Source organism: Panthera tigris, chromosome B2 (genome assembly GCF_018350195.1).
Source record: "Panthera tigris isolate Pti1 chromosome B2, P.tigris_Pti1_mat1.1, whole genome shotgun sequence".
In the NCBI taxonomy this organism is placed as follows: Eukaryota; Metazoa; Chordata; class Mammalia; order Carnivora; family Felidae; genus Panthera; species Panthera tigris.
The window spans coordinates 25,333,017-25,356,396 of record NC_056664.1 but is presented as its reverse complement, the minus strand read 5'-3'; the positions used below and the strand labels follow the sequence as shown (position 1 = coordinate 25,356,396).

At 43.4% G+C, this 23,380-nt stretch overlaps 1 protein-coding gene and 1 pseudogene across 1 annotated transcript; one reads left to right on the top strand and one right to left on the bottom strand.

The window, feature by feature from the left end:
- Positions 1–248: 248 nt before the first annotated feature.
- On the bottom strand, positions 249–1,408 carry LOC107179092 (tubulin beta-4B chain-like). The gene is made up of 3 exons (XM_042987580.1): positions 1,359–1,408; positions 1,108–1,247; positions 249–752 (listed from the first exon to the last, which is right to left on the bottom strand). The coding sequence occupies exons 1-3, from the start codon at positions 1,406–1,408 to the stop codon at positions 634–636; spliced, it is 309 nt and encodes a 102-aa protein (XP_042843514.1). The 3' UTR covers positions 249–633.
- A 439-nt stretch (positions 1,409–1,847) lies between these two features.
- On the top strand, positions 1,848–21,600 carry LOC102953446 (annotated as a pseudogene).
- The last annotated feature ends 1,780 nt before the right edge of the window (positions 21,601–23,380 follow it).

The window sequence follows — 23,380 nt, the reverse complement described above, 5'->3', positions numbered from 1 at the left end:
GCCTCATCATACTGGTGACTCATATGAAGCTGTCCTGATTCTTTGCGGAGTTGCTAAGATCTCACTCTTCCTGTTCCTCTGCTGTTAGTATTTGGATTGCAGGGAAGGACATTTCATCTGCGGGTGATCTTGGGCACCATTAGGGGCTGATAAAGGCACCATGTTCATGACCAGTTTGTACAGGTCTGCATTCAGTATTTAATGTACTTAATGTAGGTACAATCAATAAACAAGCAAGGGCAAGGGTACAATATGATCCAAAAAGAAGATGGGCTCCAAGCTGCTGTCTCCACTTCTGGTCACAACCTGTGCCTTTGGCCTTTGGCTTCCTGAAGTGGTTACCTGCTGTCTCAGGCCCTCTGACATTACCGGCAGCCTGTTAACCTTCCCGTTGGAAGGTTCACCACTGTTCAGTATTCTTTACTGCCACGGGCTGCTCTGTAGTAGGAGCACCATAGAAGCCCTCTGCAGGCTGACAGCTCTTTGAGCTGCCCAGAGAGGGGCCAGAGAAGTGGCCAGGACCCAAGGCTGTCCATGGACACACAATCTCCACCTTAGCATTCAGCACCAAGAACGATGATTTCCACAGTGTTGAGAAAGGAGACTCACTGAGCCATTTGTCATGGATCAGGACTACATACCGAACACGAAGTTGTCTGGCCTGAAGATCTGGCCAAATGGTCCAGACCTGACCGAGTCCATGGTGCCTGGCTCCAGATCCACCAGGATGGCCCGAGGTACGTATTTGTTACCTGTGGGGAACAGAGCCAGACTTAGACCTGCAGTGGGCAAGGGAATCACAGGCAAGACTGTGCTCTATGTGCCTTTCACGGCAGAATCATTAGAGAAAATTCTAGCATCTGAGGCAAAAGTGAGCAGAGGTGCTTTTCTGCTTTAAAAGAGATGATGGCATGCTTAGTCATGGCAAACATGCAGGAGTCGTAAGGAACTATAAAGTGTATTTTTGCCAGTTGACATTTAAAATGAATGCAAGAAGCATGTCTTTGGCATTTGTACGTTCCTAGCACATTCCGTCTGCCACGGTATGCAAAGCAAGGTTGACTGGGCAAAAACACAAAACCAAACAAAAAACACTGAAATAATCACCAGCAGCTTCGTTGTAGTACACATTGATTCTCTCCAGCTGCAAGTCACTGTCTCCATGGTAACTGCCAGTGGGGTCGATCCCATGCTCATCACTGATGACCTCCCAAAACTGGGGAGAAAAAAAAAAACCACATGATGGCCTAGCATCCTAAACATCAAGAAGGATGGCCCTTTTCTCCCTGTCATGTCCTTGGAACAGTGGCCATTGTGGTCAGACAGTGGAGGAGTCCTATGGCCGCAAGCCCCTGTACCTCCAGCAGCTGCTGCAGAGGGGCTTGGAAATCTGCAGAGCATCGGCCATATTATGGCGACAGACTGCAAAGCTGGGAAGGGCACTGAACCAGGAGGGTGAGCCCAGCAGATCCCCTTCTAGGGAAAGCTATGGATGCTGGGGAGGCCATCACCCCCAGGCAGGGCTGAATGTCACAGCATCCCAGCTGATGGATGGGTCCTGCCAGCCAGGACCAAGGACCTCTTGGACCCCGCCCTGAGAGACTGCCTCCAGGGATCAATGTCTCCTGGCGCAAACCCCACCCAGCCCTCCAGGCAGCACAGTTTTCTACCACTGACATCCTGTGGCCTGTCGCCCCTGCCCCCAGCAGGGGATGGTTGGGGAAGGGCAGGCAGGAGGAATCTGGGAGCCCGATTGGGGACAGTGGCCAGAGCAGGGCACGCTGAGGGCACAGGCTCCATTGTGAATTTGCAGCAGGAAAGGGGGCGGGGAGGTTGGGGTGGGCAATATGGCGGTTCTGAAAGAGACCACGTCCTTGTCCAGGCGCCCGCCCACACCCTTGCACCACGCTGGCTCCTGCCTCGCCCACTGCGGTGGGAAGTCCCAGCCCCAGGACGGTCACCTGCCGCCTCCCAGACAGGAAGTCAGACTCTGACATTATGTATCATCACGTCCAGATGGTGCTCACATTAGGGAAATTATCTAACATTCTGATCTCAGAAAGTTGCAAGCATCCAATGCCCATCAGAACAGACTTGTCTTTTATAGGGGGGAGGTGGGCAGGATCAGCAGGGACTATGTAGGTGAGGAGGGAAGATGGTGGGGTTGCAGGTGTAAAATCAGGTTGTGCAGTGGGGAATATTTTTCTCCAAAGTCAGCAGATTCTCACACTGAACTGTTCGGGAGGTCGGTGTTCACCGGTGTGCTTGTTTAAACTTGGGGCAAGCCAAATTTATGGGTTGTAGGTAGGGGAAAGCCTGCATAAGTTTGGGTGAAGCAAAGTAGAGGGTAAGAAGTGGAAAATTGTGAACACTTGGTCATTTACTCCTTTTATTCATACATACAATCTGCTCTGGGGGATGGAATAACAGTCATTGTGAGGTTGGTGTTGGTTCAGTTGGTTGTCAGAGGTGGGCTGGCTTCCATGTTCTTGCTGGCTCAGAAAGACTAGTTGTTATCATCTGCTGGGCATGTCCTTAGACTGACAGGTGTCAGAGGGTCTTTGAGATCAGGGGTGTCACAGAGGTATACTTTGGAATACACTAAAAGAATAATTATTAAGGATTAATTTAGGGAGTACAACCACAATTTGAAATTTGAAGGGAGTTAGCTGAGAAGGCTCTGAGATGTTGGACTTGAAGCATACTTAATGGCAGAAGGAAGATGACAGTGGCAATTTGATGGATTTCTGAGTGTGCAGTGAATATTTCTGGTGGTGGCATAGACGTTATGGGAATACATGCCCAGTAGTACTTCTGACCACTGCCCAGGCACCCTTTTGGCAAGCCAGAATCCTGTCCAATGCCAGACAATTGTTAAGGACTATTCACTGGAGTTTCCCCTGGTTCTCTGGTGATGATGTTGGTGTCTTTGGTAAGATTGTCCATAGTTCTGGTCATTTCCTGTAGCAGAACATGGAACATGTAGGAGTTCTGGCACACTTGTCATTGGCCCACACAGCTGCAGCTCCAGGTGCAAAAATCTTCCCTGTGTGATCTGCTGTGACAGTCAAACCTTCTGAGAGTCCTTTAATCCCCTAGACTCTTGTTCTAAGGCTTCTTCATAACCTGGCAAGGAAGGAAGGTAAAGCCTCTTTGTCTGGGACTGGGATTCCACATCTAGGCTCGTAGATATAACATGCTTTTGTAAACCTTTTTGATCAATTAGTGCCTCAAGAACTGAAATCAAAATTTTATGGTGATGAAAGCAGGCAGTCTAGCTAAAGATTTGATATGGGTTAATAAGATTAGCTCAATAACAGGATCTATTCCAATTATGGGCATTCTTTTCTTCCTTCCTCCCTCCCTTCTTTCTTCCTTTTTCTTTCTTTCTTTCTTTCTTTCTTTCTTTCTTTCTCTCTTTCATTCTTCCTTTCTTTCTTTCATTCTTCATTTCTTCCTTTCTGCCATGCACCTCCCCATGGGAGACACTTGTAGAACCAAGAGGTCATATCCACCCAAAGCTTGCACCCCTCTTTTGGATCATGTCCCAAATCCCAGAATGTCTGAAATTCCTGCCCAAATTGCTCTGAGCCCACTTGTAGTACATGTATAAGTCTCTCTCCCTTTGTCTCCCTGAGGGCAGGCCATGCCTTCAGTGTGCACCCTTAGGACCAAGGAGAGACTGCATGTAAAAAGGGGATGATGGGGTTTGGATGTGTGGGCTGGGACATCCACATGCACATGAGGCACAATAAAAACTCTGAACACTGAGACTCAGGTGAGCTTCCCTAGTGGGAAGTACCCCTTGCATATTGTTGCACATCAATGCAGTGAGAGTGACATGTCCTCATTCCATAGAAGGACAACAGAAACTCTGTGTATAGTTCTCCTCTGGACTCTTCCCTTTGTGCTCTTCTCTTGCTTAATTTTAATCTGTATCTTTTATAGACTCCCTTTAAAAACAAATCTCTAACTGTGCGTATAACAGCTTTCAGTGAATTCTGTGAGTCCTCCTAGTGAATAATCAAACCTAAGGGTAATCTTGGAGACTGTTGACCTTGCAGCTCGTGTCAGAAGGAAGGATGTTTTTGGAGACTGTTCCCTCTGACTTCACAGTTGGCCCAAATGCTTCCCTGTTTGTGTCAGAAGTGGGATTCACTAGCCTGACCCTGACTCATGGAAACATTGTTCAAGAAAGAAGAATGAATGGGTGGGGGGTGGTGAGGCTTTGATTCCTGGGTAGCCACGGGGTCACCTAGGATACAGAACTGGAGCTGTGCCACAATTTGTTACTGGAGGTAAAAGTTACCAAAAGAATTTAGAAATTTGGCTCCAGCTCCTGGAGAAGTTGTCTCACTGGATGCATAAGGAAGTGCAAAGTAACAAGAAACAAGCAAATATCACTCCCTTGGTTGTTGTTATCTGTAATAACCAAAATGAAAGGTAGAGTGTTGGGATGGATCTTGATGCTGAGCCAAACTTTGGAATCAGTCTGTTCTGTCTGTCACCAAAGGAAATAGTTAAACTGAAGCCACAGATAGTTAAGATTTGCAAGATAATGGGGGGAAAAGACAAAAGGGAGAGTCTAGAAACCCATCCCAGGAAGATAGAAACCTTTAAACAGTTACTGGATAAATAAAGCAGACATAGATGGGACCAAAATAAAGGTCTTACTGCAGCAATCTCAGAAACTGGACAGACTGATAAGAGCCACTGCAGGACCCCACACTGAAAGGCCTTACACAAATCTGCTTTATTCACCCTAGTTTGAAAGAATTTCAAAAGTTGGATGGCAAAGATGAAAATGGGAAAGTCTCCCTAGAATTTCTTGAGGTGATGGTTCCACAACCTAATCAAGTTAATGATTGGCAAAAGGGCCCAAGGGTTTGTGCACATGAGTGGGTAAAATAGCTGAGGAGTCTAAGAATGATGTTTCTGGGACTCCTTGACATGGGAGCCCTGTGCACCATGATGCCAAAGCTTGAAAGTAAAGTTCTGACAGTGGCTACTGTTAGATTGGGTAGAGATGAGAATGAAATAGTGGGATTCAGGTGAAAAGTTGGATGAATGAACAGACTATGAGAAGTGGTTGTGTCTCTGTTACCTGAATATATTATGGGGGTGAATATTGTGTCTAATTGAGGCATGCTTCCCCTACCTAGTATCATCATACAGAAGTCATGTAAAGCCTCCTTTCAGCCATTATTAATAAGACAGCTAAATGGGAGTCAAAAACATTGCCTGAGCCCACATAGATTGTTAATTCGACTGGGGTGCTGGTACAGACAGATTATCTGTACAATAACCCTATGTTGGGTGCAGACTGGGGCTAATGGCAAAAGCCTGTGAGTGCCACCCAGCAATGACCACTGGGATTTCCATTTGAAAATTCCAGAACATTCCCATTTGAAAGACAATTACTAGCTTGCTATTTGACATGAGTTGAAATTGTTCCTATGACTGAAAGACATAGAATAATATTGAAATACCTATAATGTCTTGGATAATGTCCTAAAAATATTATAATGGAGAGGGGAGTGCTCAGAAGGGTTCCATAATAAAAAATAAATTATTTATATAGGAAATGGTGCTAAGGGAAAACAAGGAGATATATTCTTGAGCAGGGAGCTTCTTTTTCTCTGGGTCTGACTTTGTAACCACCTGAGGCGCTGCTAGCCCCTATGTCTACTTGAGTAGACATTGACCACTCTCTATTGACCAACTCTCTATTGACCAACAAAAAGCCTCTTGGTTTATGGATAAGAATTCCAAAGTGAACAGTTCCAAGCCATTCTTATTGAAGAAAAGAAAAACAATTCAGCTCAGTGGGCTGGAATGCCTGCTATTTGCCTCTGTGTTTGGGTTTTTACTGACTCATGGTGGTGGCCAATGGCCTGGCTGTGGGGTCAGGCAGATAGACAATGGAAAGCTGGCCTATTAAAGGGATATCCATATGGGGTACAGCCTTATGAAAATCATTATGGGAATTTTTATTATTTTAAAACTTTATTATTATTTATTTATTATTTATTATGATTTTATTATAATAATTATTATAGTAATAATAATAATTATTATTAATTTTGTTGTTTAAGTAGTCTTCATGCCTAGTGTGGAGCCCAGCACAGGGCTTGAGCTCATGACCCTGAAATCAAGACCTGAGCTGAGATCAAGAGTCAGACACTTAACCAACTGAGACACCCAGGCACAAGAGGTACATTAAAGTAGGACATGTCAATGCCTATGAGAAGAACCTCTTCCTGGTATCAGGAAGTAGCTGGAATTGGCCAGTGGCAATCCTTGTGCACTCACTTGAGGTGGCCTCCTGTGTTGTCCTATAGCAATTCAGAGATGGGCTAAATTTAGACATATTCCTCCTGCACCCTATGAAGCACAAAATACCAACTGTACAGTCTGCCCACAAGAAAGAGAGAGGCTGCAGATGGCTCTGGGGCAGTCTCCAAGGGGAAGGCCATGCACATAGCTGTCAAATCGAGCTGATGCTCCTAGAGATTACAACTAGGTTCCTGCCATAGTAGACACTTGCTCTGGATTAGGTTTTGCATACCTAGTGATAGAGGTGAATGTTCAAAATACTATGAAAGGACTGAACTAGAAGATATTGTACCAAGTTGTGCCATCAAGTCACATGTCTTCAGCTCAAGGAACATAACTTTGATCCTGATAGTTTGATAGATAACTAGAACAGTCAATGATTAAGGCATGAAGGGCTGGCTTACATGCCTTCATGAGTATGTGCTCACACTCAACATAAAGAGGGCCAATGAAGTGTACCCATCAGGCAGATTTCTCCATTTTTCTATGAGATCTGGGGAATGAGGTAGGAGGGGATGCTATTACTCTACAATTCTTCCCCATATAACCTCAACTTTCTTTTTTCCTACCTAATACAGTGGTACTGGGAACAGAGCAACGACCACAGGTGCCAGTAGGAGGGATGATCCCTAAGCAAGAAACTGTCACCATAATTTTGAATCTTATGTCAGAATTACTAAGGGTCTGATGGAGTGGGTGGTGCCTTTATCTCATCTTGCAATACTGAGGTTAACAGTGAATGCAGCTACACTATCTAGAGGTCAAGAAAGTCCACTATTTCTGTACACATGTAACCCTATCTTATATGAATGAGAGGATTGAGGGAGAGGTACTTGCTAGACTAGTATTGCTGCTGGCAATCTAGACCAATACAGTAGCCAAACATAACATCCTTTCCAAAAAAGAAGGTGGAAATGCTTGGTAAAATTAAAATGGTAAATGTGGAGAAGGAGGAATGGTGAGGATAAAAGGTGAGGATAAAAGGAATGAATAAATGGTTTACACAATGAAGGAAATGCACTATTATATTGGGGCCTTGAGAGAGACTCGGACAAGAGATGGTATTGTCTCTTAGCCCAATTACACCAGATGCCTGAAAGGGTGGAGCCATACACTTTGGTGGACTACTCTTGCCTTTGGAACCTTGACACAGTCAAATGGAAGCCTACAAACCGAGTGACATGACTCAGAGAAAAATCATAAGATTCGATGATGGACTGGACTAATTGATAATGACTCAGTGGGGCTCTGGTAATGTGGCAGATCTTTTGACTCTTATTTTTCAGGTTGCTGTGCAACCTGATATGGTGATATGGTGTAACACTGGCCTTGTTGATCAGAGTTAACCACCTTAAGTAAACAGGTCTTATGGTAATACTGATATTGATAATCAAATATATTGAGAAATTGATTAAGGCCTCATCAGGATTAATAAAATGACTGGCTTGAGGAACAACTGGATTTAACTAACCATCACCTAATTTTTATGCTAAACAGTTCTGTACAAGATTATCATAAAGTACAAATAGCATACATTGAGAAGGGAAAAGAGTAATCAACCCAGTACAATAATATGAACATGTATGTCATGGCTTTATAGGGTGAGTTACTATTGCTTTGTGTAGTAAATACTATATTAATTATAGATGCCCAGACAAAAGTAATTGTTTTGCTGTAACAGAGTCTTGGCCAAAAGCTTGGGGGGTGACCTGTATAGTGAAAACTTATTCTTTTTTTTTTTTTTTTTTAATTTTTTTTTTAACGTTTATTTATTTTTGAGACAGAGAGAGACACAGCATGAACGGGGGAGGGGCAGAGAGAGAGGGAGACACAGAATCGGAAGCAGGCTCCAGGGTCTGAGCCATCAGCCCAGAGCCCGACGCGGGGCTCGAACTCGCAGACCGTGAGATCGTGACCTGACCTGAAGTCGGACGCTTAACTGACTGAGCCACCCAGGCGCCCCGTGAAAACTTATTCTTATCCAAGGAGAGGTCTGGCCTTTGCTCTTGGCTCCTGGGAAGTGATTTCTAGGGCCCTGGAATGTCTAATAGGAGCGTTTTTATTTGCTTGAGGGCTTTAGCCACCAGTCTGTCAATGTGCTTTATGATAAGGGCTTTGGTACTAGTTTAGATCTCCCAGGAACTAGAGACTGAAGGTATCAGAAGGGGCTGGAGACTAAATGTTGGCCATGTGAAGAGTATGTGTCCCTGATGGCAGGAGATAAAAGCCCCAACAAAAATTCTGGACCCCACAGGCTCAGGTGAACTTCCTTGGTTGTGTGTGTTTCATACACATATCCTAGGGATTAACATTGTCCTTGATTCCATGGGGACAAGATGACTGGAATCTCTACATTTGGACCCTTTAGGACTCTTCCCCAAGTTTCTCCTGTCTTGGTTGATTTAAAAAAATATATTTTTTAATGTTTATTTATTTTTGAGAGAGAGACGGACAGAGCGTGAGTGGGGGAGGGACAGAGACAGAAGGAGACACAGAATCTGAAGCAGGCTCCAGGCTCTGAGCTGTCAGCACAGAGCCTGATAGCTTGATGCAGGGCTAGAAACCACGAACCGTGAGATCATGACCTGAGCCAAAGGCAGATGCTTAAACTGACTAGGCTGATTTTAACCTATATGCTTTCTCCATAACAAACCATAACCATGAACATAACAGCTTTCAGTGAGTTCTGTGAATCCTTCTGGCAAATTACTAAAACTGAGTGTGTTTCTGGGGGCCCCTTGAACTTGCACTTGTTGTTAGAAGTGAGGGTAGTCTCCTGTGTGAACACCTTATGTCCTCTAAAACTTCATAGTTGGCCATACTTTATTCAGGGGACTAAATAAATATTTACATTATGAATGCTCAAAACTCCAGCCTTCTACTCATCAGTTGGAATGCTGGCAGCCAGGCAGAAGAAGCAGGGTATTGGTGGGGATAATCTGAGCCATATGATCATTTTAAGAAGAAAGACGTAATAATAATGATTATATATGCTATCTTTCGCTGCATAAAGATCCACCACCAAATTTCGTGGGTGAAGACAAAATATTTACTACTAATTATAGGCTTGAGGGTTGGCTGAGTGGTTTTGTTATGGGCCAGTTCATTTAGGGCTTGATGTTCTAGGGTAGCTTCACTCACATATCTATTGGTTGGCAGGCTTGTTGGTCTAGTGAGGGACTCACTGTCATGTTTGGCAGTTGGCTTGATGTCAGCTGGAAAAACCATGTGTCTTTTGTCATCCATCAGGTTGATCCTGCTTGTTTATGTGGTGGCAAAATGGTCCCCAGTGGCAGGAGAGGGCAAGCCCCAATCCATAAGTCCTTTTCCTACCCTTCCTTGTATCACACTTTTTAATGTCCCGTTGGCAAAAGCAAATCATGTGGCCACATCCAGATTCAAGAGGTGGAGAAATAGACTCCACTTCTTGATTGGTGGAGTAGCAAAATCATATGGTAAAGGAGTATGTATCAGTCAGTTTCTCTAGAAACAGAACCAAGAAAGCCTGAAATCTGCAGGGCTGGCCCACATGCTGGAAACTCAGGCAGGGTTTCTATGTGACAGTCTGGAAGGGATTCATCTCTGGGAAACCTCAGTTTTTATTCTTAAGGACTTCAACCATTGGATGAGGCTCATCCATATTATAAAGGGTAATCTGTTAATAAAACGGTAAATTGGTTGAAATGTGAATCATGTCTACAAAATACCTTCACAGCAACATCTCGACTATTGTTTGCCTGAACAGCTGGGTTCCATAGTTCAGCTAAGTTGACACACAAAATTTCACTATCAAAGAGCAAATATTCAGCTATTGTCCAATTTGTACACTGCCACTGACAGTTCTCCAAGCAAACAACAGGACAGATCACCCATAATTCACCTAATGAATCTTATGCTCAAAACGCTCTACCCATGGGCTCGGAGGTCCCGATTAGCTTCTTAGTGACTCTGTCTTAAAAATGAGCACACAGGGGGCCTGGGTGGCTCAGTCAGTTAAGCATACAATTCTTGATTTCAGCTCAGGTCATGATCTCGCTGTTCATGAGCTTAAGCCCCATGTTGGGCTCTGTGTTGACAGTGAGGAGCCTGCTTGCGATTCTCTCTCTCTCTCTCTCTCTCTCTCTCTCTGCCCCTCCCCTGCTTGTGCTCTCTGTCTATGAAAAAAAAAAAAAAACTTTTAAAAAATGAGCATACAACTAAAGATTACCAGATACTTATAAAAAGCTTCTATCATGAAAGACAGAGGCTCAAACAAGTAAACAAGGATTAAAAAGAAAGAAAGAAACATGGAGAAAATTACGAAGGGAAAAGAAAACGTCTTTTAAAAGTTTCATGAATCTCCTCAGAGAAGGGATGATATAGTGTATCCATGAAATAAGAATAGAACACATATAAGGTAAAATTAAAGAATTGAGAAAAATTCTTAAAAATTAGAAAATATAAGAACATAATTGAAAACTCAGTTGAGACCCTGGAAGATATAAGTCAAGCAAATCTAAAAGGGGTAGGGGTATGGAAAATAGGAGAGAATTTGCTGAAAAAAATTAGAGGGCTAGCCAGAGGCCCAACATCAGATGAATAGCAACTCCACAGAGAAGCAGCTGAAGAAAAAAAAAACTGGGGAGAAATATGATCGTATAAATATATGAAGAAAATGACAGAAGAATGTGAGTTTCCAGATATAATTCTGTATGGTAGAGTCTATCACCTCCTTACAATCTGGATACATGATCTAGTTAATTGAAAATTACTTGTCTCCCAACGGTCCCTCGGGAAACAGACTTGGAGAGATTTGTCCAAGAAGCATATTGGAGTCCCAGGGGATGCCCTGGAGATGATCCTTCAGGGATGTCCCAAACTGAGGCAAGGGGGCTAAACCTTCATGCCCTCTTCAACATGCAACATGTCCCTGAGGAAGGGACCATGCGTGTGGGTGAGGCAGCTTTCTAGCTGAAGGCACTCGAAGACAGGGGCTCAGCTAAGTTTCCACTGGTGGACCAACTTCCAGGAGCCTCGGAGTCCCGAAGGGGGAATTCATTTCCTTAATTCAATTGGAAACGTCTAGTTTTAACTCCTTTGAAGTCCTTAAGGCCCACATGGTCCGCAACCTCTAATTACACTGCGTTGCTTGGATGGTGGTCTGCCTGCCGGGAGAGGGTGCTGTGGGCGGCCTGCACCAGAAGGTGAGGAGGCCCATCCCTGACGGGGGGTGCTAACTCGGGGAGGGGCCACAGCCTGGGGTGGGAATGTGAAGTCTTTCCAATTCTAAGGAGCAGCATCAAAAGGCCCATTGTTGTTGCTTGGTCAGTACTATGGGTTTTATCGGTAATAATGCTGCCATTTCGCCATTGATATTATGTCCAACTCCTCCAGCCATCTCTCATTTGGTCTGAATTCATGCAGAGCAAAAAAAAGGGAGTGCTATTTATGAGGCTCATCAAACCCCTACTAATTGCAGCTGTATTGGCTTAAGGAGCATCTAAAACATTACGTTTTCAAACTTTCAAATTAATAAAGGCGATAAACTAGAAGTAGTTGCATTTCAAATGATCTTTCAATTTACAAAAGATTTACCACCTAACACCAAAACTAAACTTTCTTATCAAGTGTTAAGTATCATTCCAATTACAGAAACTGAATTAATGTCTCGTTCGTTACCAAAACTGTTTCTATATCAGATCTCTATCCCATTTATTCAGTGGTGCCTACTGAGTGCAACATGTTTGTGAGGTGAGTGGGAAAGAAGGGAGATCCACGCTGAGCTCCTTCTGTGTTCTAGTGTCAGTTCAGGCACTTGCACACACACACACACACACACACACGCACATGCACACATGAGGTAGAGATGATCTCCTCCTGGTGCAGGATGAAACTGTTCAGAGGGGTTAAGAAAATGGCCTGGCATCGTGTCATGCCAGTAGAAAATTCAGCAGTTGCATCTCCTGCCGCCTGACAGCACATTTTCTGGAGTTTCACATCCACAGTTGCCTAGGTAACCACTACACAGCCTCCAGGACTGTCTGCATGAAAGGGAAAAAGTGGGGGGGGAGCCATCTACTCTTCCCTTCACTTCCTGCATCAACAATGCTGCAGCCCTTTGTCAGGGTGTTAATGTGGCGAAAACAGAAAGCCCAAAAGCCTGCCCATGGGATTACACTTCAATGAGATATTTCTACTCACTGAAGGACCAGATTCACTGAGAATCTTGCCTGCCAGAGCATTGAGCCTGTTTCTATTTTTATTCACTCCTAGGCTTTTTCCTTTTCTCTTGGGCTTTTTGTCCCTCCAGCAAGTTCCCCTTCCTAGTGGGCAGGAGTAGGGAGTACTCCTTATTCAAATAAGCCCGTGCCCTTGAGAAATGCTTGCATCTCTCTGCCATGGGCAAAGAGCTCTGCAGAGTCCTCCCTGTTCTCTGGACCTGCAAGTGACCAGGACAAGAGCCAGGGCTGGCAAATGTGTGTGTCACCTGACCCATTCATCCTTGCACGGAATCTTTGCTAATTGTGTTCAGTCCTGTCACGGTCTTTGCAGATGGCCACTGGGACTTGAAGAGTTTTTTTCTCCCTGCCCTGCTACAAGAGACAGGCTTAGGCTGAGAGATTAAATAAGCAAGGGGAATGAGAGTTGAAGCAGTTCACTTCACCACCGTCAACAATTTGGTCTTCATCGGTCCAAGGCATTCCTTTCACTAAGAAGATGAAACTCACCTTGCTTTTATGAGCAACTCTCTTTTGACATAAATATTAATGAAATTTAAGTCATGGGTGTTGCTGCTAAAAGCCATTTTGTTTTAGTAGTGTTGTGCTCAAGAACAAGTTGGAAATGTCTATGGCCAGTCCTATTACATATGATTAACATCTTCACTTGCCATTTGAAATATCAATGGACAGCTACCGAATGGCCACAGGTCAAGGTCAAGAGGCATCAGCCTGGCTGCAGGTCTAGCCCACAGGGATAGGGAACAGTGAGCTCAATTATAGGGGTGTGGGAAGGCATCGGCATCCAGAGGTCTGTGCTGGTGGATGGAGGTGACTGACATAGGCTCTGGGCAGTCCAACATAGTCTCTGCTCCAAGTCAGACTTCTAGGTTTGGACAGGCAGGGGACAGGGCTGGGACAAGGCTCAGTGCCCAGGCAGCAAGGCCTGCAGGAAGATGGGCTGAGCCAACTCACGATCCTGGGATGTTGTGGCTGGCATCTGGATATTAGGTGACACTAATGAATTAATGATAAGTTTCTTGGTGGTAGTAATGGCCTTGTAGTTATATAAGAGAATGTTTTTGGGGTGCCTGAGTGGCTCAGTTGATTGAGCATCCGACTTAGGCCCAGGTCATGATCTCACAGTTCATGAGTTCAAACCCCGCTTTGGGCTCTGTGCTGCCTGCTTCAGATTCTGTGTCTCCCTCTCCCTCTCTGCCCCTCTCCTGCTCTCTCTCTCTCTCAAAAAATAAACTTTTAAAAAAATTATTTAAAAAAAAAGAGAGAACGTCTTTGTCCTTAGGAGGGGTATACTGAAACTTTTAAGGGTGAATTGTTATGATGTCTATAATCTACTTTCAAATAATTCAGAAAAATATATATATAAATGTATATCTATACACAAGCAAATGCCAGAAAATGGGCAAAACATGAAAAACTGTTGAAATTAGAAGAAGGGTATACAAGAGTTGACTGTGCTATTCTTTCAACTTGGTAGTTTTAAGTGATATTTCTTAAACAAATTTTTTAAAAGTTTTTTTTAAAAGGGTTAATGATTAGTTCTAGGCCTGAAACATAAATCAATTTTTTTTTAATACCAGGTGGTACCGTTAGTTAATGTTTTGCTGACTTCCTCTTTATAGATGCAGTGTAGTCCACAAAGGATAGAATAAGCTAAAACTGTTACCTTTAAATCCACCAGTTAAAAATGTGTTTCATAAAGCAGACTGGTGAGTTCTATTTTTATCTGGTGTTTTCTTGTTCTCACATTTTCAATGCTTAATTGTTTTTCTCATTCAGAAGAACGTTTTATCTGACTACCCATCCTGTGGCAGGAAGTAGAAGGGAGTGCTGTCTGGAGATTAAACCACAAAAGTGGACAGAAAGTCTTCCAGATCCCTGCCATGGTTCTGCTTTTATAGTCCTGAGGAAATAACTCGATCAACCAAAACACCCAGAGCTGCCACATATCAGTCCACTTGTTCATAATTAGTGAGATCATTTAAAAAAAAAATGGGCATTCCTATTTTGATGCTTGTGCAAATATAACATGAATGCAAGGCTCAAATGGGTAAATGCATGAAAATCACATGATGGTATCTATCTCCCTTTCTAGACTGTAATATCCTTAAGAGCAGGAACAATGTCTCTTTTATTTATATTTGTACCTGCATTGCCTAGCACCATAAATATTTTTTAAAAATGTTCATTTATCATTATTTTGAGAGAGAGAGAGAGAGAGAGAGAGAGAGCTAGCATGAGCAGGGGAAGAGCAGAGAGAGAGGAAGACACAGAATCCAAAGAAGTCCCCAAGCTCTGATGTGGGACTTACACCTGTGAACCGTGAGATCATGACCTGAGCAGAAGTTGGACACTTAACCAAATGAGCCACCTAGGCACCCCTATATTTCTTGAATAAATGAGTAAATAAATAAATTAATTTAAAATGTAGAATAAAGAGAGGTGATGATATTTGAATTTCACAACAGCCAAGGACTGTGAAAATCCATAATACAATTGTTCTTATGTTTTATCATGTTTGTAGGCTAAATATAGCAGACTGATAACCAATGCTTAATGACACAGCATGATAAATATGTAAAATATCTGTGCAGTTAAACAATGATTAAAGCTAATATTAAAAAAGCAAATAACTGCTATGTTAGAGAAGTGGGATTTCAGGGAATCTTCTTTATCCTGTGTACCATTTTTTTAAAAAGTTGTTTTATATATTATTTATTTTTGAGAAAGAGAGCGTGCAAGCAGGGGAGGGGCAGAGAGAGAGAGAGGGAGAATATCAAGCAGGATCTGCACTGTCCGTGCAGGGTCAGACGTGAGGCTCAAACTCACGAAACTGAGATGATGACCTGAGCCAATGTCAAGAGTTGGATGCTTAACCTACTGAGCCGCCCAGGCGCCCCCCAGTTTGTTTTTAATCAAAGTAATTTATAGATGGATATTACCCTTGCAGGCAAGCAAACCAAAGCTGTTTAATATATATAAGAAAATTGCACAACACGGAAAATTACTTGCCTGTCATGAGGAATGTAGATTCAAAGAAGTATACGATTATTTTTATTAGAATATTGCGAAAGAGAAGAGAGATTTGGGAAGTAACAAAATCCTGAATCACGCAGAGCCTAGTACCCTGGCCTTGTTTCCAGAAGCCAGTCAACAGAGTTGAGTGCAAGGCATAGCAGGGAAGTGTATATATGAAAACAAATGGAATTTCCGTGGTAAACAGCATCAACATACAAAAAGGGCAGAAAGTCAACTTGAAATGGAGCAATATGTCTTGTAAGTGGTCTATTTAGTCCTTGACAAATGGTTAAGTCTACTCACTTTGAAGATAAAAGTAGGGGCACCTGGGTGGCTCAGTCATTTGAGCATCTAACTTTTTATTTCGGCTCAGGTCATGATCTCAGGGTCATGGGATCAAGCCCCGAGTTGGGTTGTGTGCTGGGCATGGAGCCCTCTTGGAATTCTCTCTCAGTCTTCCTCGCCCTCTGCCCCATCCTCATTCTCTCTCTCTCCCTCTCTCTCAAAAAAAAAAAAAAAAAAAAAAAAAGGTAAAAGTAGCAGCACCCATTTCTGTGCACATAGGTTTGTCTGCAGATTCTAAACTGTAACGTTAACTGCCCTGAATTCAAAAGCACTGTGGGGGATTCAAAAATAGTGCCCCCAATAACATCTGAATGATGCTTTTCCTCACTGATAATTAAGAAATAGAAATGGGGGTGTCTGGGTGGCTCAGCCAGTTAAGCATCTGACTCTTGACTTTGGCTCACGTCATGATCTCATGGTTTGTGAGTTCGAGCTCCGCATCAGGTTCTGCCCTGACAGCGCAGACCCTGCTTGGGATTCTCTCTCTTTCTCTCTCTCTCTCTCTGCCCCTCCTGCACACACACTCTCTCTCAAAATAAATAAATAAACTAAAAAAAAAAGAAGAAGTAAAATGATAGTGGGATATTTCTCTTCATCAGGTTGGCAAAATCTTTGAGTCTGATGATGTCCATTGTTAGGAAATATGAATTTTTAGTGCTTAAACAAAGGCATATAAAAATTTTTAAGTCCTCCTAAAATTGATCTTAATTTCTATCTCAAGAGCCCCTATTCTGTTTGGCAGAAATGACAATGCGAATGTAGTCAATGTAGATTAATACTTGTCAATTTAGGACACCCTCAGTCAACTCAGAGTTTTCACCCTCTCCTTCTGCTCCCTGAGGTTGGTTCTAAGCAGTAGGAGGCAGATGTGATGCTGGCACAGGGACCTTATCAGACAGGGGTGTCCTGTTCACTGTCCTCCTACATGCTCACACATTTTCAGACACCCGCATTCCCCTGTAGTCTGACATTCTAAAGTTCATGCTGACTTATCCTGCCTTGTCCTATTGTGATAGTTACTTTTATGTGTCATCTTGACTGGACCATGGGGTGTCCAGATATTTGGCTAAACATCATTTCTGTGAGGGTGTTTCTGGATGAGATTAGCATTTAAATCAGTAGACTGAGTAGAACAGTTGCTCTTCTCAGTGTGGGCAGGTGTTATCCAATCCACTGGAGGCCTGAATTAGAACAAAGAGGTGGAAGAGGGGGGGAATTTGCTGTCTGCCAGACTGTTTGGGCCGGGACATCCACCTTCTGTTCTCCGACTTGGACTCACACTAACAGTTCTCTGGATTCTCAGGCCTATGGACTCAGCCTCGAACTACACCTGAATGTCCAGCTTGCAGAAACCAGACCACAGAACTTCTCAGTCTCCATAATCATGAGAGCCAATTTCTTATAATAAATGTCTTTATATATAAATCCTATTGGTTCTGTCTCTCTAGAGAATCCTGACTAATATGCCCCTTGTCTAGATAATGAGGACTCTTTGGTTACCTCCGTTCTTCCCAGTGAAAACGTGAAACTTTCTGAAGCTCTCTGGCAATGTTCCAGGGCACTGTGAGGCTCCCAGCGGGCTCAGGACCTCTCAGTCTGGACATGCAACTTGCTATTCCCATTCTACTGCCCGCACACCAAACTGGCGGGAAGGAATGCGGTTGGGTTTGATTTGCCATCTCCCACAATCCAAAATAGAAACTTAGCGTGCATATTTCTGGCTTGAGAAACCACCCAGGAATGTATCACCTAGGATGCTTTTGGCTGCAAGGAACAAAAGATCCAACGGAAAATGCCTTTAACAATAAGAAATGTTTGACCTCATATAACAAAAATATTACAGTAGTAGTTCTCAAAATGTGATCTAGTGACCCCTGAAGGTCCCTAAAACCCTTTCAGGGCCTTGGCATGGTGAAAAACATCCATCCCAAGTGCAGGATAGACCGATGGATTTTAATTTGTAATAAAGCAGAAGTCAACAGTTGTTTACAAAAAGTTTATTTCAAAAAAGTTTCTGTAAATAAAGTTTTATTGGAACACAACCATACTCGTGTGTTCACATATCATCAATGGCTGCTGTCAAGCTACACTGGCCAACCTCAGCAGCTGTAATGGAAACTTCAAGGCCTGCAGAGTGGAAAATATTGACTGTCTGACCCTGTACAGTAAAAATGTCCTGAGTCCTGTAACAGAGTATAAGTATTTTTGGAGATCCTTTCAGAGCCCACATTATAAATAACCTGTAAATAACTGCAACTTGTTAAGTTTTTGGTGTCTACTAAAGAAGAATATCCACAATTCTCTCAACACGAATAAAAATATTCCTGCCTTTTTTCACTACATATCTGAGTGCGGCCAGATTTGTTTGTTTGTTTGTTTGTTTGTTTTTTCAACCAAAACAACAGATAAGAGCAAAATGAATTCAAAAGAAGTTATGAAAATCCAGCTGTCTGGTATGAAGCCAGACATTAAAGGGATTTGCAAAAACAATGTAAAACAATGTCACTGGTATCCCTAAGTTATTTTTTGTTTTATAAGACATTATTTTTCATAAAAATGTTAGTTGTGGTAATATGTCATGGGTTTTAGATTCTCTAATAGATTAATTATCTACTTAAACACTTTTTTATATTTATTTTTGAGAGAGAGAAAAAGAGAGACAGACTGTGAGCCAGGGAGGGGCAGAGAGAGAGGGAGACACAGAATCCAGGCAGGCTCCAGGCTCTGAGCTGTCAGCACAGAGCCCAATGTGGACCACGAGATCATGACCTGAGCTGAAGCCAGACACTCAACCAGCTGGGCCACCCAGGTGTCCCAATTATCTATTTAAATTAATAATAAATACATGTTTTGTGATGTTCTCAATTTCAATTAATAATATGGTAAACATTGATAGCTATAACTCACATATACAAAAGTTCATTGGGATCTTCAATAATTTTTTTTTCTTTAATTTTTTTTAAATGTCTACTTATTAAAAAATTTTTTTTAATGTTTATTTATTTTTGAGACTCAGAGAGACACAGCATGAGCAGGGGAGGAATAGAGAGGGGGGGTACACAGAATCCAAAGCAGGCTCCAGGATCTGAGCTGTCAGCACAGAGCCCTACGTGGGGCTCAAACTCACAAACTGCGAGATCATGACCTGAGCAGAAGTAGGATGCTCACTGACTCAACCACCCAGGCACCCCTATTTACTTATTTTTGAGAGACAGAGAGTGCACAAGCAGGGGGAGGGACAGAGAGACAAAGAAGAGAAAGAGGGAGACAGAAAATCCAAAGCAGGCTCTGTCCTGCCAGCTGAGAGCTCAATGTGGGGCTCAAACTCATGAGCCGTGATGTCATGACCTGAGCCGAAGTTGGATGCTTAACCGACTGAGCCACCCGGGTATCTTCAATAATTGTTAAGACTGTAAAGGGGCCCTGAGACTAAGTGTTTGAGAATGGCTAGTTTAAAGCTAGGACAGATTCAGGGTTGGTCATCTCACTGATGTTATCACAGATCTAGGTGTTTTCTAGAACTGTTATTGTCAACATCCTGTTGGCCTTCCCCTTAGATCAGCTTCCCTCATGGGTGCTGCTGCAACCCTTTGTGGCATCACATGTCTTCAGAGGCAGAAAAGGTACTATTTATTTTTACCCATTTATTTTCTAAGAGTGGGGAAAACCTCTCTTAGAGCCAGTATACTGGTTTTGTATTTGTATTTTTTTAAAACCACATAATAACCCCCCCCCAAACCTCATTAAAAGAGTATATAGGAAGTAAATTGATTCTAGACCAATTCTTGTGCCATAAACAATGAGAGCACTGGACAGGATATAAGAAACCACTGTTTCCAGTCCTCAGAAAACACACACCTTTTGAAAAAAAGGGGAAATGAGCTGAACCCTACAATCACTTGTGCTTTCTGCCTGAAGAACCTTCTAAACCATGGTGCAGAGAGAAGGAATCCAAGCAGAGCACAGCAGTCTTGCTGAGCTGAGAAGACAGAGACAGACGTTTGGAACGCTGAGGGAGGCTGAGGTTGCAAAGCAACACAAGGAAATAGCTCCATAAATCTGCATGACACTTTTGAAGGTTCTGGCTGAAGGCTAGCTTCTGTGATATACAGGGGAGATTCCACAAGGCCAAGCAAAGAACAGCTACCAGAGAAAAAAAGAAACTATTTAGTAATTATAGCTTGCACAGCACTGGAGACATTTGAGTTCTGACCAGCCACACCCAGGATATTCAGTAGAAATCCCAGAAAGGTCACACCTGAGGAACAGAACTTAAGTAGCACTAAAGTAAAGGCTACTCCAGATTCACCCAACAGAGCTTAGAAACAAGCCTGGGAAGGACCCTGCTGATCTGCAAGTAAGAGAACTACCTGCAAGAAGGAAGCCCAGCACTCTGTCAAAGAGGACAACAAAATCCAAATGCTCGAAAATGAAACATTTGCAATATCCTAAATTCAATCAAAAGATAGTAGACATGAAAAGAAGTATGAAAATGTGACCCATATTTCGGGGGTGCGGAGATCAAGGCAATAGAAAGAGAGCCAGAAATGACAGATTTTTTAAATGTCAGGATCAGACAAGGATTTAAAAACAGCTTTTATGAATATATTGAAGGATTTAAGTGGGAGGCGGAGCAGGGCTTGGGGAGGAGGACACGCTGGGCTGAGAGAACTGTCTGGGAGCAGTTCTGACAGAGGTGGGCGAGCAGCCCGCGGAGGGGGCGGGGCCGGGCGGCCCCCCCCCCCCCCCCACCCGGGGGTAGCAGCCGGCCTGTGAGCTGTGCGTCGCTCATCGCTCATGGAGCGCTTTGTGCTGCAGGTGCACGTGTCCACGTGTCGCTGCCTGGCCACCGTGGGATGCCTTCCACCGAGGCTTCTTCCTCTTCTGCTACCAGAGCCACCAGGCTAAGGCGGCTGTGAGTTTTTAGGAATCAGGAAAAAGGAGTATTACTCCTATGAGCCACCTTCTGAGGATCCTCCCCACAGACAGGAGAATCCTTGTGCCTCCAGCTGGAGTCTGGAGCTCCCCTCTTCAGGGCCTGCGGCTAGCTGGGCCCCCAGACCTGCTCCAGATGTCCCAAAGCACATTACCGCTTTGGATAGTTGAGTTCCAGACTCCCACTTCCTCTTTTAAGGATTTGAAATTGTAATAGAAACAGAAGATGGCATTACACCTGAAGTCGTGGGAAAGGATGATGTTGCAGAGATCATAGGAAGCGTGGGTGAAGCGCACGAGAAAGAATTGGATTCCACAGCAAAACATGAGTCCAGGGAAGATAAAATCTTCCAGAAGTTTAAACCTACCATAGCTTTTGAATCTGGACAAGATTCTCAGAGATTGGCGGAAGTGTTGTCCTGATCTGGATTCCTGGTGAAAATATCCCCCCCAGAAAAGGGTATTCCAGATTGCCCCTGTAGTGCCAAGAGAGTATTTGAATTCCAAGCCATGCCTCAGCAGCTCAGTTACCTTGAGGCAGACATACTAGGCAGAAGTGTTGACTAGGCCGCCCGGCTGGCCTCCCTGGTGCTCAAAGCTGTAGACTGGGCTCTGGATACACAGAAGAATTTGTATGAAGCAAGATGTAACAGATACACCTTATAGACATCGTTGTAAAGCCTTAAAAATGCTGCTAATCTCTCAGACCTTGCAGTTCTGTGTCTTGGACTTTATCCTAAGGAAATAATTATACCAGAGACACTAGTACAAAAATGTTATTTTAGGCATTGCTTACAATGTCCAAGAAAAATGTCCAGTGACAGGGAATTAAATAAATTTTGGTACATCCATGCAGCGCAAGACTATGCAGTCTTAACAGTACAGACCTATATGGACACCAAACAAGATCTGGCTCTAAACTGATCCATCCCAAGGGGCCATTTTATAAATGGTATTCACAGTATGATCATATTTTCACCAAAATATTTGTACATGTGTATGTGCACAGAAATAAATCTGGAAAGACATATACCAGGTGTGAACTGGTTACCTATGAATGGTGAGACCAAGTGAAATGATCCTTTTACTTATATGTATATGTCTTTCTACAATAAAAGTGGATAATATGCCTACGTAAGGAAAAAGAAGTTTTGTTTTCTGTTAAGAATGGATTTTTAGCAATCCGATGATGTAAAGTGAAATGGTTACAAAACTGTCAAATTAGGAAAGATTAGCCATGCCAAACATTAGGTGAAGCAAGATAGAACTAGTTTTAGAAGGCACAGAACATTTGGATTCCTTTTCCATTGCATTATATCCAAAGTTGAGATATCCACGGTGGGAGCAGATCTAAAATTCCTGACCCACTCTCCCTCTAGAGTGGTAACATGCTTGGCCAGAGACATCAGCACCAAACCCTCCTGCCCTTTGCTTGCCTACTTCATATTCTCCTCACCCTGTGCTGACAGGGTTTTTATTGATTCTGGCCCGACAGCTGGGCTGTAAAATGTCACATAGCACGGATGATGCACGTTCACCCTGGAACATTTTTCATTCCTCAGCAGTCTGTAGCCCAGCCCTTTGCCAGCAGCTGTGAGGCCAAAACTAATGACTTGGAAGCAGGTTGAGGTCCATGGGCATCTCAGATGGGAAAACCACCAGGCAGAGGTTCCTACCAGGGGGCATAGTACTTATAACAAAACGCAGTTCAGCAAAAATTGGCTGATGGAGAAGTGATTGAGACCATTCTCTACACTTAAGAAACTTCAAGTGTAGCAGAGAGAGAAGCAGAATTTCAGTGTAAAATTGTCAGAACCAAGGGGGTGCAGGAAATCCACGTGGGCGTTCAGAAAAAACGGATTGGGGAAGGGGAGCCACATCTGGAAATGGATGGGTGAGCAATGAATGTCTACAGGAAGAGGGATGGAGCAGGTGCCAAAGGTCAGAACTGCTCAGCAGGAGATTGTGGGGACAGAAGTATAGTACTGGGCAGGGCTGGAGGTAGGGTGAGCTGTCCCTGAGAGGGTAAGTCTGCTTTCAGCAGGTATCAGAAGTGCCATATTAGGGGGCTTGCACTTTATACTGTGTGAAAGCAGAATTGTAAGAGAAATAACAGAGGGTCAGGTTTCATTTCCAATAATGACTCCTGCCACAGTCCAAGGCGTGGGTGGGAATTTTTCTGTGTTACACAGTGCCTCATGGTAGACATGGTAGGTGCTCAGTAAATACCTGTTGAATGAAAGATCAGTGAATAAAGGAAAAGAAAAAGTTCCTTTTTAATAGGCTTAGTGGGTTTGCAGCAAAAAAAGTAGATTATGAAATTCTCCAGACAGGTGGGGTGGGGGTGGGGGAATGTGACACCGCTGTCACAGGCACAACCAGGTGCAGCTTTGTTTCATTTTGTTTTTAATATGCTAATGTTGCCAGGGAAAGGTTTATCCTGGGAGCTCCAGAGCTAGAATGTGTCAAAACTCTACCGACAACATTATCTAGAGCCCTGCTACTCACAGGATGGTCTGGGGGCGGCA